This window comes from Chelonoidis abingdonii, chromosome 6 (assembly GCF_003597395.2).
Source record: "Chelonoidis abingdonii isolate Lonesome George chromosome 6, CheloAbing_2.0, whole genome shotgun sequence".
In the NCBI taxonomy this organism is placed as follows: Eukaryota; Metazoa; Chordata; order Testudines; family Testudinidae; genus Chelonoidis; species Chelonoidis abingdonii.
In genome coordinates, this window is record NC_133774.1 from 13,083,562 (window position 1) to 13,102,333 (window position 18,772).

At 40.9% G+C, this 18,772-nt stretch overlaps 1 protein-coding gene across 4 annotated transcripts in view; it reads right to left on the reverse strand.

The window, feature by feature from the left end:
* Window positions 1-5,726: 5,726 nt before the first annotated feature.
* EPG5 (ectopic P-granules 5 autophagy tethering factor) overlaps window positions 5,727-18,772 on the reverse strand; it is an 82,258-nt gene continuing 69,212 nt past the window's right edge. Inside the window, exons 38-44 of one of the 4 annotated variants that reach the window (XM_032768969.2) lie at window positions 16,563-16,772; window positions 16,286-16,430; window positions 14,593-14,835; window positions 13,403-13,622; window positions 11,799-12,014; window positions 9,945-10,059; window positions 5,727-8,074 (exon numbers count right to left, since the gene is read on the reverse strand). In XM_032768969.2, the coding sequence (XP_032624860.1) occupies window positions 7,892-8,074; window positions 9,945-10,059; window positions 11,799-12,014; window positions 13,403-13,622; window positions 14,593-14,835; window positions 16,286-16,430; window positions 16,563-16,772 (1,332 nt within the window). In that variant the 3' untranslated portion in view covers window positions 5,727-7,891. Of the gene's footprint in view, window positions 8,075-9,944; window positions 10,060-11,798; window positions 12,015-13,402; window positions 13,623-14,592; window positions 14,836-16,285; window positions 16,431-16,562; window positions 16,773-18,772 lie in introns of those variants that run through there. The other 3 variants (XR_004372118.2, XR_004372119.2, XM_075066835.1) reach the window with 3 other exon arrangements.

Sequence of the window (18,772 nt, forward strand, 5' to 3'; positions counted from 1 at the left end):
TCGACACCTGAAGAAACCACCACCATCAAGTGTCCACCCTAGATTAAGCTCACAACCAAACATAAAATGCTTCTACAGCTGATCCCACCATGAATAAGACAGCAAACTAGCGGGTGAATCAACTGTACAAACATAATTGTAGATATCTGAATGAAAAAAAGATCACAAACCCGTAAAACAGTGAATATTATCAAACGTATTCATGAAACTCTTTGGGGGGGGTACTATGTGCCCAGTGCAAAATGATAAGTGCAGCCACTAAATCTAGGCACTCAAACGATTTTTTAAAATCATATCTAAGAAATTCTTGCCCGCCCCCCCCCGGGGTCAGGGAGCCGCCGCCACAACCCGGCACCCCAGGGCACCCCCCCCCACCCCCCGGGGTCAGGGAGCCACGAGACCCGCGCGCGGGGCGGCAAAATGTCCCGGCGCCTAGGGCGCCAGAAACCCTAGCGCCGGTCCTGAGGAGGAGGAGGTAGTTGCTGCACAGATATTAATTGGGGAATTTTCCCCTTCGATAAAGGGCATCATAGAAGAAAGCAGGGAGTTGTTTGAAGAAGCCGGTTGAGCAATAAAGGTTGGGAATGTTGGCAGAGTGAAGAGGGGGGGAGGGAGAGAAGAAGGGGTCGATGTTGCAATATGTTACTGTTTCAGGCCTCATTTCCTGCAGTTGTTTCCTTACCTATAGAGCAGGAACTATCTGCAGGATCTGATGCTGCAGTGTGGAAAATGGGGATATTTTGGCTTAATGGTGACCACCGCACAGGATACATTGAATTCCAGTTTGGGGCTCAATCCTGCACCCATTTGAGGCAATGGGAAAACTCCCCGACATCCACAGAAGTGGGAACAGGCCTTAAAAACTGCAGCAAGAAGTTCAATCTTGAGTTCTCAACCTGGCCACCTTCCTACCAGTCCCATATTGCTAAATGGAACAGCCTTAGACAACCTAATAAGACTGTGTATAAAGTCCTATCCAAAACAGTTCAGAAATACCTGCCTCTGATTCAGCGGCTCCTTTCGGTGAGCGATGGCTACTGCTACTTTAAATGATTCACCACCTGAGGGTTGTTTTTTTTAAATCTTTTCCACCATCAGCTGTTCTGAGGTACTTATTCTTCCTCTTTGGCTGATGCCATTTACCTTTCGGTATTGCCCAGGAATTGCTGTGGTTTCATGAGCAAAGACAGTCAAATTAACAAGGACTCAGGAAATCTGAGTTCAACACCAGGCTCAGCCAGAGACTTCTTGTGTCATCTCGAGCAGGTCACTTCAAACGAGCCTGGGCCTCAGTTTCCCATCTGTAAAATGGGGCTAGTTCTTCCCTGTTTGGAGGCTAAAATCCATTGGTGATTGTTAGATGGTCAGATACTATGGTGATAAGAGCCATATAAGTAATTGCATAGATACCATTGATTTAATTAATGTGTTCAACAACAGCTTGAACTCCGTTTTCAGATGCATAGAATGTACTTTCAGTAACTTTGAAACCCTACTTTTTCCAAGCCTCACACTGCACCTTCCTCTTTGGTAACTACCCTCCATAACATTCTCTGTGACTGACTGCAATAACCTACTGTTTGTAACTGCGGTGACTAGAATGGTTGTTATATTGGGTTTCCCTATTAAGCAGTCAATTAAATCTAAAGTACAAGGCGTTTGTGCTAGACTTTTGTGCCGGAGAGCAGATTAGATCTCCTTTACTTCTACATCACCACCCTCTCCCAGCAAACAAAATTCTAGGCAATCTGTCTGCGGTGCATTCACTCTCATCACTGCCTTACAGCAGGAGATGCAACAAAAGGCCCCTGCAGTGAGAGAGCTGCCCCCTGACCCCAAGATACCTACTGGATTTCATTTCCTTCCTCACCTGACTCTAACAAGGGATAGAAGGAATAAGGAAAGGAAGCCTGTCCATCAGGTGGGGAACTGAAGTGTGCACACATTTTGGGAGAGGGACAGAGGAAGCAAATCAAATGCTTTTCCACACTCACTGGAGAATCCTCCCCCTGGAGTGTAGGTCCTGGTTCTGGGGACTCATAGAAGGCAGACTAGATAGTGCCTGTATTTTGCTTCTGTATGATATACTAGCTAGTGAGTATACAGTTCTCTGCTCTAAGCAGATTGCCAGATCTACTCGGGTAGGTGATTATGGGCAGCTATTTGGAAAGAAGTCTGTAGTTCAGCAACAGGCAGTTAATATTGTATTTGGCTTTGTCTATGTTTGTGTTTCAAATTAGAATACAAGCTGTATTTTGTTCCTATTTAAATAACAGTGTCAGAAATTTGAGATGGAAATCAGCTACCAGGGTCACATTATCCTTAACCCATTCCAGAACAGGATTGTTCCTTAACGGGACGAACTGGATCTTGAAAAATACTTCTTCATTACGACTGTTTCTTTCGCGCTTGCACACTGATCCCTCAAGCTGTTCTGCAGAGGGAAAGGGCTCCACTGGCATTAATGTTAAGTAAAATACATTGAAAAGGGAGGACATACATTTTCAGATTATTTCTATAAAGTATAATAGAGTAGTTACTACTGACTCTGTTTTTGCAACGATCACCACCTACCACATATGCACTCCCACTGCCTCCCTCTTACTTAGAGACACATTTTACTAGAATTGTTTATTGGGGAAATGGACAACATTAAATCATTCAGCATGACCAGTAAAAAAGTGTCCATGAATCTATCCTCTCCTTAGACACGAAAAATATGTAGAGTCTGGCACAGTGAGAGAACAGGACCAGGTCATAGGGGGCTCTATTCCCGGCTTTGCAATGGACTCCCTGTGCAAACTTCCAAAGTACATGGAGATCTGCAGATAAAAACATTGTACGTAATTATTATGCTTCATTTTTTCTATTTCACTGCATTCTTGCAAATTACTGCTACACTTAAATTAGCACTAGTAATCAAGGTACCAAAGGACATGAAGAGAAGAAATTCTAATTGCCTGTACACCAATGCCCGTACAGGCTGAGTAACAGACAAGAGGAATGGGAATGGCTCATTTATGAGCATAAATTCAATCTACCGTATATACTCGTTCATAAGCTATTTTTGGTAAAAAAAGTGATGCATCAAAGAGTGGGGGTGGGCTTATAAATGGGTCAACACCAAAATTTGATGATTTTAAACTTTATGGAATAATTGAACTGAACTAATATGTTGCCATTTTGGTTACCTGGAGCATCTGCAAGCATGGAGCTCCTCAGCTCCCTGTGGCCGTGGTTCACCGTTCCCAGCCAATGGGAGCTGCAGGGCTCCGTGCTTGTGAATGCTCCAGGTAAACAAAACGTCCAGACCCGCTAGCAGCTTACCCTAATGAGCCAGAAGCCAAAGTTTGCAAACCCCTGAAATATAGAGTCAGCTTATGAAAGGGTCATTCAGTTTTTGCTATTTTTACCTAACCATCTTGGAGGGTCGTCTTACAAAGGAACGCGCTAATGAATGAGTATATACGGTAGTTGGTATCACTGAAAACTGGTGGGATCATTCGCACGATTGGAATGTTAAAAATCAGTGGTTATAACCTAGTCAGGAAGGATCAGATGAGACAAAGGGGAGGGGGAGTGGCACTCTGTGTCAAAAATGGCATTACTTAATCACTGATACCTCAGAAGAAAATGATCTTGAATGCTTAAGAATAAATGTCCTAAAAGAAGGGGTGTTAGTTGGTGTCTGCTACGGGCCATCAAATCACACCGACAACAGGATGGTCACCTTCTGATACACCTATCTATATGGTGTAGGAAAAACACCTGTATAAGCATGGGGGACTTCAGTCCGAGGGACAAATTCTGGAAGTCTCAGTCTGTCAGTATTAAAACATCCTTGGAATGTCTAAAGATTAGTGATGACAATTCACACACACACACACACTAAAACTTAATGGTAGCTTAAGCTGAACTAGTTATGGCTGGGGGATATGATAGAGGTCTATAAACTCATGCCTGGTGTGGAGAAAGTAAATAAGGAAGTGTTATTTACTCCTTCTCATAATACAAGAATTAGGGGTCACCAAATGAAATTAATAGGCAGCAGGTTTAAAACAAAAAGGAAGTATTTTTTCACACAAGGCACACTCATCCTGTGGAACTCCTTGCCAGAGGATGTTGTGAAGGACAAGACTATAACAGGGTTCAAAATAGAAAAATAACTAGCTAAGTTCACGGAGGATAGGTCCATCAATGGTTATTAGCCAGCATGGGCAAGGATGCTGTCCCTAGTCTCTGTTTGCCAGAAGCTGGGAATGGGTGATAGCCATCAAGTGATCCATCCCCTACCTGTTCTATTCATTCCCTCCGTGACACCTGGCATTGCTCACTGTAAGACAGGATACTGGGGCTAGATGGATCTGTGGTCTTACTTAGTATAGCCGTTCTTATGTTACTGTACTACATTTATAATACGGCCAATTTCAAAAAGCTGAAAACAATTATGCGCCAAATCAGCTGGGAGGATGATAATTGACAATTATTTAAGAAAACCTTAATAGATGACAAAACCCACAAATATTGCAATTGAGGAACAAGGCTGTGCTGGTTAAAAAAAACTGTCCTGATTCAGAGTGGAAGTGAAGGCAGTTATAAAAATTTTAAAAATAGATAAATCAGCAGTTAGGAATTGTATAATATTGATAAGGGAAGCAAAGGGACACGAGGAGAAATCTATGGCCAGCAAAGTTAAGGACAATAAGGATTTTTAAAAAAAATATAATGAGAATAAAAAGAATCTTGACAAAGTATTGATCCATTCCTCAATGGAAATGGTAGAATTATCAATAAGGAAGAAGAGACAAAAGTGTTCAATATATATTTCTGTTCTGAATTTGGGGGAAAAACAGATGATATAGTCTCATCACATGGTGATAACTCTCTTCCCATTCCACTGGTATCTCCAACGGATGTTAAATAGAATGTTAAATAATGTTAGATATTTTTAAATCAGCAGGTCCAGATAATTTGCATTCAAACATTTTAAATGAGCTGGCCGAGAAGCTGGCTAGACAGTTAATATTTGATTTTCAATAAGTCATGGAGCACTGGGGAAAATCCAGAAGACTGGAAGAAAGCTCATGTTGTGCCTAATTTTAAAAAGGGGTAAATGGGATAAGATCTGTCAGCCTGACCTCAATCCTGGACAACATAATGGCGGCCTTCTATGGGACTCAATTAATAGAGAATTAAAGAATTAAAGGAAGGAAATGTAATACAATATGGGTTTATGGAAAATGATCCTATCAAACTAATTTGATTTCTTTTTATGAGATTACATGTTTAGTTGACAAGGGTTACATTGTTGACACAACCTGTAAGGCATTTGACCTGCTACACAATAGAGATCTCTATACAGCGCCAGACAATATAATTTTGGGCTTACACTGCAGAGAGCTGGGCAATTCCCTGAGCTGAGTCTTCCCACACAGAGCTGGTTGCAGACACTGTGTTATTCTACAGCTGGGTGTGTCCTTACCTGTGAGTGCACAGTGAGGGAGCCCAGGCTGGTGGAACAGGGAGGCTCAGTGGGATCTCAGTACATCAGTAGCATCCTGGAAGAGGGGTCCAACCTGTCACAATCTGCTCTAAGAACTCTAAGAGTTCTGTGGACGGTGCTATACAGGAGGTCAGACTAGATGATCACAAGGAGTCCAAGGCTGGAAGGGACCAATGACTTTCCCCTCCCAGCCTTCATTTTCTTAATAGAAATTAGGCTGCAGTCCAGCAGACCACTCACTTTATTGCAATGGACACTGTACAGTTCAAGTTTTCCAAAAGCCACAAATATTGATACTTTAGGGATCAAAACTGCACAAATTAACTGTAAACAGCTTTTATTTACAAAATTGTAATAAATATTACCATGAAGAAAAAGCAACACATTCTTGCCATTCTCCTCCTGGGCCTCTCTTAGGACCTCTGCCAATCATATAACATGGTGCAACGTGCATACAAGGAACAGACTCAGGAAAGGCAACTAACCTAACTTGAAGACTTCAAAACACCCAGACAATACCTTCATCTCCCAAGAACAATAAGTTACACACTGTGGGATAATACAGCTGCTTCTTGTGGCTCAATGGAATTATCGGCACCTTCACCAGGAGTTACTTGATTTTCATTTTTTTTTATTTCACATGGTCTTTGCATGCCTCGTACATTACAAACCCACCATCTGTACAAACTCAAGGGCTGCCACAATGGCTTTTCTTTTAAAACCTGCATGTCCAATATATACATAAAAGTCCTGTGTTTTCACATTTTTTTTACACAACTGAGGCATAACATTACGTCTAATAAAAGTGCTAAAACCAGTGTCTTAAGTCTAAACGAAAAAAGCAGCAGAATTTATTTTTCCAGTTGCGAAGTTCCCAAAAGGGCCTGTTCAAAACATGCAGTAGCAATGGTTGGCTGATGCACAGAACGAAGTACGGGCTGATACACAGAGAACAAAACTGCAAGACCAATTGGAGAATGGGTGTTGTCTGAAGTCCAAACTGACGTGGTTTGCATAATTTGGCAAGAAGAGAAAGGGAAATTACAAAACAAATGAGTCATTCAGTAACTGGTTAGTTCTCTAATACTAAAACTATATTTAAGTGCAAAAATGGTGAATGTGCCGATGATCGATTATGGAAGAGGTTGTAGGTAGCACTTTTCCTTTAGTGGTGACCAGAGCTAAGTGTTTTAAAATGCAGGTGTGTCCTAAACATAAAGGCACTGAGTAATTAGATGGGAAAAAGATATCATGGTTCCTTTGCAAAAATCCTGAGGTATTCAGAACCCACAGCAACGGAACTTTAAGGCCATTTGGAACACATCAGATCCTATGGAGCCAAATAAAATGGCCACAGAGCCATATAAACACAGCTGGGAAGACCTGTTCTCTGCTTTCTTATGAGATGTTCCTTTCATTAATGTGCAAGGCAACAAAGATTAGGATAATTAAACTGAAAAATGTACAGGCCCATTAACAGAATTTTAAGAAGAAATTGTCAAATTAAACACAGTGTCATCTCCGATATCAAGATACCCAACTAGTGACGAAGGAAAGCCACCGCAGTCTCCCTGCCGGTCAATTCAGCCATAAAACAACCAGTCTCTTTCAGCAGCACTGAGGAATTGGAGAGCTAACATGAATACCAATGGCTACATTCCCTTCTACATCTAGAAACTCAGTTCTTGACTTTATCTGTCTTTATAATAGAAGCAACATGGACATGAATGGTTCATTCTAGCAAACGATATGGAATTGGATTCAGTCACATCTGGAAGTTGGGAAAAACCTCAAGTGCTTAGTTAAAATGTCAGCTAGTGCTTACAGGGGTGGAAAAAGATGTAAAAAGGTCACATTCCACCGCAGAGGTCTGCACGATCACAGAGAAGTTCAGTTTTTAAAGAGAACTATCTTCATGGATATAGTGAGTTTCCAAGTTTCAGAATAGGTAGGTAGATAACTTTTAGAGGTGCCATGGTTAAACAATGGTCCAAAGCTCTGCAATGAAGTCTCAGAAGAAGAAAAAGGCACAAAACAAAAAACCCAACTGCTGTATATAAGACAAGGACAAGCGACATTCTCTCAAAGGATTCACACATCTAGTCTCAATTACCCTTTTAGATTGTATTATACACGGGAAGCCATTCAAGTGTTTTCACCAGACAGAAATTGAGTGACTCCATTTAAAGCAGTATGTTAAGAACGTAAACAAAATACCCAAGAGAGTTAAAAACATGCCCGTGGACATTTCCCACCCATGCTCCCCCTTTGATTCATTTTGATATAAAGTACGACTCTCCAATGAAAATTACTTGTGCAGTAACAACTTTGAACGTAAACTGGAGAAAGCCAAGACTGTAAAAAGGTTTCTGGTGATCTCAGTGCTTGCTATCGTATAATGTCCAAGTAATGCACTTCTGGGTACAGAGCGTTCACAAGGAGAGCCAAGAGATTATTTCCATCTTGAAGACAATGATCTGGGTGCTTGATAAACTGGGACACTTGGAAGAGCTGTTCCTGATACTCCGTATATTGTTTGTTTGATGCCATAGATTCAAGGGTATTCAGTGCCTACGAATAGAGGGAAAAATTCAGTTAGCTAAGTATATTCTGTCCCTATATTCTGTCCCTATATTCTGCAGTTATAATTACACCAGCTAATGTTCTGACCCATTAAACAAATATGATTCCATTTACTTCAATGGATCTATATTGATTTACAATACTCGAGGATCTGACCTACATCCACCTAGTGGTTTTATACAAATATTTGTAGAACAAGCTCCCATGATCATGTAACATTCCACATGCACATTTTGTATAGTAAAGTATCAGCACATTAGATTCACACTACATATGCCAATGTTGTTCTCGCTCTGTGGGTGACAGGAACAACTACCCTATCGGAAGTTTCGCATATCATTTATATTTACGTCCGGCACCAAACAGTTAACCTTAGGGGAAAAGACACCAAATACAGCTCATAGTACTCTTGCAATTCACTTCACAATGTTCTTATCAGTCCCCAGGATTTCCATATAAGTATGTATATTGTTTCTGCCCAATACTGTCAGGTTAAAAATCATATGTTAAAAAGAAATTCCTAACCCAAGTTAGCGATAACACCAGTGATTAATTAAAGCTGAAAGAATTCTGAATGAACCTCATTTACTTTTCACTCACACCAAAGAAGGAAAAGAGAGTAGTCAGCTTTGCTTTCATTTCTGGTTAATTCCACTGTCAGGTTCTCATGAAGTAGCATATTGCTGCAATGTGTGGGTTGCAAACACTCTGTAGGAGGATATTTTTCTGCTGTCTTAGTCATTTAAAGATTTGTATCCACAAAACTTAAATGTTGGGCTAAACAAAGCCTGAATATAACCTTTAAAGGGAATATATTAAAGCCGAGGCTGATATTTTTTCATCCCTTCTACCTGCTCTTGCTGAGTTCCAACGTTCCTGAACTCCGCTATTGTGGACATGACAAAGTTGCATTGATTTTCCCAGTGGAACAATTTTAAGCCAGTTAAGTTAAATTGGTACACAAGGCTTCACAGACACACTTATTTGGATTTAAACCAGTCTTATTTAGCTTAGACAATTAGGAATCAGTTAAACTGAAATACACCCCTCTTAAATAGACATGAGAGAGCACCCAGACAGAGGTATGCATCGGTTTAAATCAATTTAAAAATCACACTTTTAGTTAAACCAGTGCATCTTGTCTATACAGACAAGGCCTCAGAAGAACTTAACCCTTTCCTGTCCGTTTTTTATTGACATCTTTTGTATTCTGAAGTTATTGGAAAGGTTTATTTTTGATCCAAAGTTTAAGACACACACAAAATACTGCCAATTGATGTTCCATTGGTAAAAGTGTTCAATCCTCTCCTTCGCCCCACTGCCAAAGAGTATATTTTCCAGTTCCTTCTGTTATCTAGTTTCCATTATTTCTCACTCAGTGTATTGAACTTACTATTTCACTGAAAGCTGTGTGTTTTAAGATTTATAATGTGACAAAATATCCCTGCCAAACAACATGAGTTGCTGTGCAACCAGCTTTGCCTATGCAACTCACTTCCCTGGCCTAGATCACCTCAAGTATCTTAGTCCTGCTCTCTCAAACACACACTAGCAGTCCTGCCACGTTATAGCAAATAGTGCAGTAGTTTGTGATGCAAACAGAAGTTCCTCAAGTAACAAGGATAAGATCAACTAATTTCTTTTGAATTTCAGAATTTAGACCCAGATATAAAGAGGGGGCAAGCACTGAGGGCCAAATTAGGATGGACATTTCGCTCTCACTGAAATCAGGCATTTCAGAGGAGAAGGTAGGCTTAATATACATTGTTTGTAGTGATTCCCATGAGCTTCACATTGCAACTTGATTAGCCAATACAGAGACAGAGGATGCTCGGTGAATCAATGGCTGACACACTACCTGCTGGGCTTTCTGTGAGAGCTGCAATTCTGAACCAGGCTTCAGACGGATTTGATTCTCCTGAGGAATCTGCACCAACAGGAAGGCTGACATACTCCGGGAAACCACACGGAACCTTAAGTGTCAAAAGGAAGAGCGAAATTGATGTAAAATGTAGATGCTACTGAGCATCAGGATTAGATGCACCAAAAATATCACCCTATTATTTCTTGCACTAAACCAGGTGTGGGATCTTTTTTTTTTTTTTTTTTTTTAATGCAATGCACCTCTTGCAGTATAATACAAATTAACACAAATAAACTGGAGATCTCATTAGTACCTAGTTATAGCCTCAAATCACCCCAAAGCACTTCTTTTAATTCTTTGTACTTACATCCTTTGTGTATTTTGAGATGTCTATCACCAGAAAAGGGTGAACTCCTGTTCCCACTCAACTTAATGGGAGCTTTGCCATTGGTAAGGTTAAGGTGCGGTCACTGGCATTTTTAGTAAAAGTCCAGGACAGGGCATAGGCAAGAAACAAAAATTCATGGAAGCCTGTGACCGGTCCCTGACTTTTCACTAAAAAATATCCTAAGGGAACACTAATAGTCAGAGTGATGCTGGGATTGATCTCCAGCAGCCACTCCAGCCCACTGCTGCTCCAGTCCCGGGGGCGGGGGGAGGGAGGGGAGGAGAGCAGCCCTGGGGCTGATCACCACTGCTCCAGCAGTAGTAAGGCTGACCCAACCCCGGCAGCTGCTCCAGTGGCCCCGGGGCTGACAGCTGCTCCAGCCCTGCCCTGGAAGTAGTCACGGAGGTCCTGAAAAGTCACAGAATCCGTGACCTCTGTGACAGAATTGTATCCTTAGCCATTGGTTTCAATGGAGGTAGGATTCACCCAAAAGAAACCACTCACATTCTTAAAGTTATGTTCATGCTTAAGTGCTTTGCTGGGTCAGGGCCAAATATTTCTGGTTTGGATAACTCTCTCTTTCATTTGGATTTTTTTTTTTGTTGTTGTTGTTCTCTTATTACCAAGCTCCCTATCCATCTCTTCAGGAAGGAAACTGCTTAACACGCAAAGTTCGGTGTTTCTTTGAACCACTCATGTTTCCAACACATACAGGATAATATAGGAAAGGCAGAGTGGAACATGAATATACACAGGCTGGTAATGTGAGACATGGAAGACAGTTGACTGCTAGAGACAAGGTAAAAGAAAGCCAGACAAGTACTCTCTTTGATGGATCTCTCTGCAAACACTGAATCATAGATCCATAGAATATCAGAGTTGGAAGGGACCTCAGGAGGTCATCTAGTGCAACCCCCTGCTGAAAGCAGGATCAATCCTGTGCCCTCTCTAAAATTAAGAGATCTGTTTTACATGAAATCAGGCCAACCTAGGTTCACAATCAAGTTTACCGTGTCAGGATTTTTGTAAACAAGTACCTTACCTCTCGAGCAGCCGGGAAACAATTATTCTACACTCCATTTTTAGTGGGATAACCCATTCATCAGGAAGGGCTATCCACCCTCCCAAGAGAAATTTGTGATTAAATTAAGTTCATGGGTCAAACCACAGTTATTAACAGGAATACTTGAATTAGAGATGGCACCAAACCAGAACTCCCAACTTCCCCTCTCTCCAGCACAAATTATGGGAAAGTTTACATTCAGATCCTAATGCGGTCCCAAACTCCATTGCTTCTCTGTAATAGGCCAAAACAAGAACATCCCCAAACCTTCAGGAACTTGGATTCCTAACCCAACTTCAGAGCTTAGTTCCATCCATTCATAAAGTGTATAGGATCTGAGCAAGTCTTTTCAAAATACGTGCTTTCTTAATCAGAGCACTGCTTCCTAAATTCTTACCTGGGTGACAAAGGAGATTTCTTGCCTAGACCAATAACACCCAATATTCCGGACATCAGTCTCTCCTCAGCCAGCTGATTCTGCCTGCCCTGTATTGAGAGCAATATCCGGATGACTGATTCAATCAGGATGGCGTCGTTCTGTTCCGTTTGGAGTAGGGATAACTGCAGGGCTTTATGCCACCAAAGAAACAGCTTTGCCTCTTCCTTCATTGAGCTTTTGGTAGATGAAAGAACAATGCTTAGAAATTGATCTTCCTTCTCCTTCAACATCTCTTAAGCCTGTGGCACTGGAAAGTGTCCCTGTACACACCAGCCCAGTGAGGTGTTTAGTTGACGAGTTTGTGATGGACACTTAGATATACTAGTTTTTATGCTAGAATAACTCCAGTGAAGTGGAATTCCAGAAACTATGGGCTCGATGTATACATTAAAGGGGGAGGTTCAAAGGCCAGTATTATGTAGAAGGTCAAACTAGACTATCCCAATGACTCCTTCAGCCTTTAAATTTATTGATAAATGGTATAAAATCTGGTGTAACAGACTGGTGAGTCAGGCCCGTTGTTCTTTGAACTTGGCTTTGTTTACAGGTATTTGATACTCTGAGGAGCAGTAGATTTTGTTTTAACCATGATTTTAAAACTTTCCACTTTATTGTATAGCAGTGGAAACACTGAAGGCTTCTGCTGAGCAAGGCACACAGCACAAGTTCCTCTGTGGATATTTTTAAAGATTGTTTTAAAACCAAACGGCCTGAAGTCACACTCAAGGTTAATGAACTCAGATATTCCACAGAAAGCATCAGCATAAGAGATCTGCATCAGACTGTGCTCCTGTAACTTCTGTCCAGTCCTTCTACCACCAAAAAACCCCACAGCAATCTTGGAGCATGCATTTAGCATTGGAGAAGGTATTAAAACAGCCTTCTGCAGATTGCTGTCTTTCCCCACTTTGGCAATCAAGTGGATAGAGCTGGAGGGTACTACAGCCATCAGATGGCCAAGAGATCTGAACCGCAAAAAGGAGAGCATGCATTCTCCTAGCCAGGCTTTTTAATCAAGAAAATTTTGCCCCTATTGCCACTGAAATGGAGAGGCATTTACCAGCCAAAAGATTTGTTACATTCTGGATAGCACTGTTGAGCAGCATGTAATACTTACTAGTGCATTATACACCAGCACTATTTGTATTTTAATAACTACTTAGTACTTACAGTACCATAGCATTTTACAGCTTCAAAGCTCTTTATAAACAACACTCAATTCTCACCACGCTCCCTGTTGGGTTTACCCGTGTTTTACAGGGATGCAGGGAAATGAAGATCTCCATTTTCAAAAAGTGCCCACCAATACTGGAAATACTCGGTCCTGAATTTTTTCTCCCAAAGTTGAGCATCCCACATTAGCTTCAGCACCTTCTGAAAAAAATCAGGCCCCTATCATCTCCAATTGAACACTGAGAATGTAACATATTCCAACTTAGTAGATAGCTGAAAATGCAGGCCAAGATCACTTGCTCAAGAAACAGTGGCAGAGCTGGGATTAGAAAGCCTGGCGTATAGTCCTACCCAGACCGAACGACTGTACTGAATCAAATGCTAAATACCTTGGATACATTTGCTCTAGCCATTTGCCAAGAGTTAGCAGCATTTTCATTTCATTGGTCAGAGTCTGCTCAGTGTTTAAACACTGCAGCATGTAGACATAAAGGGTCAGGTAGCTTCCCAAAGATAAACATTCCTGCAGAAATTCTTCCATTGTGAGTTCAGGAACTTGAAGGGAGGCGAGTATAGGGCCCCAGCCTAAATCCTGGTTGAGAGGAAATTCTTAAAACAAAATGAGAGAAGAGAATACAGAAAGAACATGACGTGTTTGTTAAAACAGCTTTAGGACAGAGTAAAGCTTTAGACCTAATCGACTTCATTATGTTCCTTTAAATTAAGTAATTCATACTTTGGCAGCTATTTTCCAAATCATCAGCTTGTCAGAGAATCATGGAGGTTAAAGATAGAAAAGACCTGTTAGGTTATCTCATCCATCTCCATGCAAGCAAGTACATTTGAGGGTGTTACAGCAGTATTAATTTTATATGTCCCAGTGATAGGAACTCAAACACTTCCCTTGGGTGGGCTAAAGGCTTACAGAATTCAGTGGGGCAGAAATAGATATATAGTACCATAGACATCACTCCAAAAACCTACACAATTTGAGAGAGAACATGATCCTCTCTACAAGGTTTCTTATAACCACCCCACAGAATTCTACTAAACAACATAAAATTTGTATTAAATTCTACATGACTGTTTTAAAAAAGCTTTACAGAAAAAATGATCCTTTTCTATCAAATTCTGTACGACTTTTCCATAAAAGGATGGACTAGAATACATAGGAAAAGTCATTTAGGTCACCTCAGCTAGAAAGAGAGTAGCCATCGGGCAAAGCCAGACAGTATCAGAAAGTGATGTGTGGATGGAAACAATTCTAAGAAATCATTACCTTAAGACTGTAAAACAGACAACCAAAGAAATTCAAAAATAAGCAACAACACTGTCCATACCCTACTTGACCGTACAAAGGTATTACTGCAGATACACACACGGAGCACAGTGAGTAACATCAACAACGTACTTCAGGAAAGACGATTTGATTATGAAATTAAAACCAAGTTAAAGCTATTACTGAGTAGCCTGAGGCTACAAGGAGCTCCAACCTAGCAATTAATGTACATTTCAAGTGTAATCTTTAACGTTAGCTCAGAACTTGGCATAAGTGACAGGAGGAGAGGTTCTCTCTTACCTTCATTGAAGTAAGCTGTAATACAAGCTTCCGTAGTCTCTGCCATATGTCTGACCGAGGCCAGGCTCTGGCATGCTGCTGTTAGCAGGGGCATCACTAGCAGACCATGCACTTTGGTGTTGATCCAGGTTTGTAAACTACCCCGTAGCGACTCTGCTGTTGTGATGCTGGCATTATTCATCATCATCAGTGCTTCTGAAAAGAGACTACTGAGAGCCATATGATGAGCCTGCATATCCATGTCTGAAAGTCAAAGAAAAAGATACTGGTCAGAATAAGTCAGGTGTTAAAATAAAAATTAAAGAAGGGAGGAGGGATGGTCCTGTGTTTAAGGCACTGGACTGGGACTCAGGAGATCTGGGTTCAATTGTGGCCATTGCAATAGACTTCCTGTATGACCCTGAAAAAGTCACATTCACTATGTGCCTCAGTTTTACATCTATAAAAAGGAGATGATCATTCTTCCTGAGAATCCACTTTGTCTTGCCGAATTAGACACTTCAGGCAAGGCACTATACCTATTATTTGTACAGTGCCTCACACAACAGAGTTCTGATCTCAGCTGGGGCCTCCAGGTGCTATTATTATTTAAGTGTGGGGGGGAGGGACATTTACTGGGCTCCCACTCAATGCAGATTGTTTGTAGAATAAAGTTAATGAACCCTTTATAGCTGTTTGATCACTTCAGATATGACCAGAGGAGTCCTGGAGATTTTAGCAGTCCCACAGCATTTCCCAAAAATACTAGATTATCCAGATAACCTTGCCAGTCTAAGCATCAGACCCTGAATATCTTTTCATCGTGCCTATTCTATTTCATAGGGACCCCTTCAACAGCAACCACTTATAAACAATTTTCTTTAAAGCAATTTAAACATGCCATTATAATGCTTAGTTCTTATAATCCTTAACTAAAGATAGCACTTTTCACAATTTAATTCAACAATTTACATTACTAAATGGAAATTAAGTATTTTAATACTATTTTTTATAAACCGAACTAACTCAGTCATTAATCCTCACAGCCCATTGCAAGGAGGTGTTACTGGCACCATAGTTCAAATGGTGAAACTGAGGCTAAGAAGTTAAATGACTTCCCCAAGGCCACAGCCACTTAGACCTGGCCGTAAAAAATTTTACCAGACACCTAATGAACCAAAGAATGACAAGAAAAGACAGAACTCCATATGAGCAAGGACCCGGGGCAACGCTCTTGTGAGAAGTCCAGTCCTTCCCACCCCAGCTGCTGTGAAGTGGGAATGTGCTGTCATTGAATGCTGCTAAGGGAGCTGCACCATTTTTTCTCCATCAGCTTCTAACTAGCAAGTGTTTGATAAATCTGATACATGACAACGTGTTGTTCAGCTGCTAAAAGGAGGGCTCTTCCACCATCCATTCCAAACCACCTACACCCAAGAATCTTCTTCCTTTTGGCTGATGAGTATGAGAGGGAATTCTCTCTCCTTCAGTGGTGTGAGAGGGCATGTGTGTTCTTCAGAACTAAGGTACTTTCCAAGGAACATTCATTACATAGTCATTAAATCCTCAGAGGTCCAAAGCCCATCTCAGAAATATTGCATGTATTTTAAATACATGAAATAGTTCAAAAATTATCTGTATCTGTAACTAACCTAACTCTATAAATAATATGTCTTGACAACTGTAAAAAACATGATATTTCCTTAGAACCAACCTGGAGGGTTAAAGATGACAATATCGTCTAAGAGCTTTGACATTTCTTGTTCCAATACCGAAAGGGTTATTTTTCCATTTTGTTCCAGGGTGCTGAGAAACTGAACCACCTGGTGAATGTATGCTTGGCATTTTAGTGTTGCATCCTATTAAAATTTAAAAGAGTTGGCACACTTAGCTCTATTCTCATGCACCATATAACCACACGACACATCCCAACCTCAGCAAAACAAGAAGATGATCAAGAACAGTCCAGAAGAACTGCCAATCATACTTACAAAATGCACATGGCTATCAGAAGAAGCACCAAAGCCTGCAGAAACTTTTAAGAGTTTCACTATCAGTTCAGCTGCAGAATCCTTGGCTAGGATGATGGAAGGAGGATAGTGGCTGCTAAAGTAGCTGATGATGCTTTGATAAGATTCAATGCGCACAAGTTGCCATGGAAGAGAGCTGGTCTGTCCAAGGAGGTTAATCAGTGGTGATTCCTGAAGATTAAAAAAAAAAAAAATTCTCTTTTTATGAACAGTCACAATACTAAATATTGGAAACTAATGGAGAGATCAATCCACAATGTTTAGATCAGAGATGCACAGAGTGTAATAAAAAAACCTACCAAACAGCTGACTGCTAGCAGTGTGGCTTTAATAGTGCATTGTGCTAAAACAATACTCATTGCATTTGTATCTACTATTGGTATTACAGTGGCATCTGACAGCCACAACCAAAATTAGCATGCCAAGGTGTTGGTACAATATGATGGTCCTTGCCATAAACAGAGCTTCAATCTAAACATGTAGGAAAGCGTAAGAGGGAAAACGGAGAAACAGAGACATGACCTGACTTCCATAAGGTCACAACGTTCAGGTAACATATGTCAGTGACAGAGGTGGGAGAAGAACCCAGGTGTCCCATCATTTGGTCCAGTGCTTTATCCACTACACTATAATACCTTCAATACCTTCAATTCTCACACAAGTGTATCTTTAGACGTTTAAGGAAGATTTTTGAAATGACAAAATATCTAGAAGGTCACTGAAAGGAGTCAAAGGTTTCAGAGTAGCAGCTGTGTCAGTCTGTATCCACAAAAAGAACAGGAGTACTTGTGGCACCTTAGAGACTAACAAATTTATTTGAGCATAAGCTTTCGTGGGGTGCAGCTCACTTCATCAGATGCATAGAATGGAACATATAGTAAGAAGATATACATACACCTCTACCCTGATATAACACTGTCCTCGGGAGCCAAAAAAATCTTACTGCATTATATCGAACTTGCTTTGACGCGCCGGAGTGCGCAGCCCTGCACCCCTGGAGCACTACTTTACTGTGTTATATCAGGCCGCGTTATACTGGAGTAGAGGTGTACATACAGAGAACATGAAAAGGTGGAAGTTGCCATACCAACACTAAGAGGACATCTGTTTGCATTTGGAAAGCAAGATGGTATCTGCTGTATCTGTATGAGTTTTTTCATGAAGCTGATGGATTTCCACTCCATATGGCTAAATTTAGTGCCTTGCATAATGACAGGTTTCAGAGTAGCAGCCACGTTAGTCTGTAGCCACAAAAAGAACAGGAGTACTTGTGGAAAGCAGTGCGTCACCTGGGATACTGAACTCCAGTCACTTGAATAAGTTGGAAAATACAATGACTATTGCGGATTAGAGGTTAGGATGAAGAACAACATCATACCTCCTTCAAACACAATCCCATCAAAGGAACTGAAACAGAGTCTGATTATTATTGTTAATAATCTAGGAGCCCCTGTCATGGACCAGCACCCTATTGTGATAGACTCTGTGCAAACAAAGAACTTTTGGGAGACTCACCATGCTACCACAGGGGGAATTTGGGACCTACGAAGTGAGCCATAGCTAATTTGAAGTAAACTTTACTGATATCGATCTTTGACCTTTGTAATGAATCTTTAAAAACCACTTTTGCTAAATGCTTCTCTTTGTGTTTAATGCATTTATTCTCTCTATCGAACAAATATTTAAATGCAACCATGAAGTGGAACTCAGGTGCTGTCGGAGACTAGGATATCTCCAGCCACAAGGGATGGGGAGGGGAGGAACAGGTGGAATAAACTCAGCCAGAGGCAGCTGGTTATAAAAATATTCAGATGGTGCTGCAATCTCTGCCCAGTGAGGAGCCACAGCCAGTGTTAAGCTGGCATAGAGATGAATCAGGCCTTAGGAATGTTACATCACCCTGACCTGCTGCTATAGTTACATAGCATCTCCATGTGTTTGTTCGGAAGGGAAGGTAGAGTTGTATGGCAAGAAATAAATGTTTGTAGAAGCAGCTATATAGCTGAGGCTATAAATAATACTCCAGGAAATGTAAAGAATGCTGATGACTGATTCAATTTGCTTATATCATGCTATAAAAGTACAGAATCAGAGCGTAATTGGGTTTAACAGGATGATATAGGTTTCCATGTTAATTGTTTTATGCTCCTTGGCAATTATGTCTGGGTTCC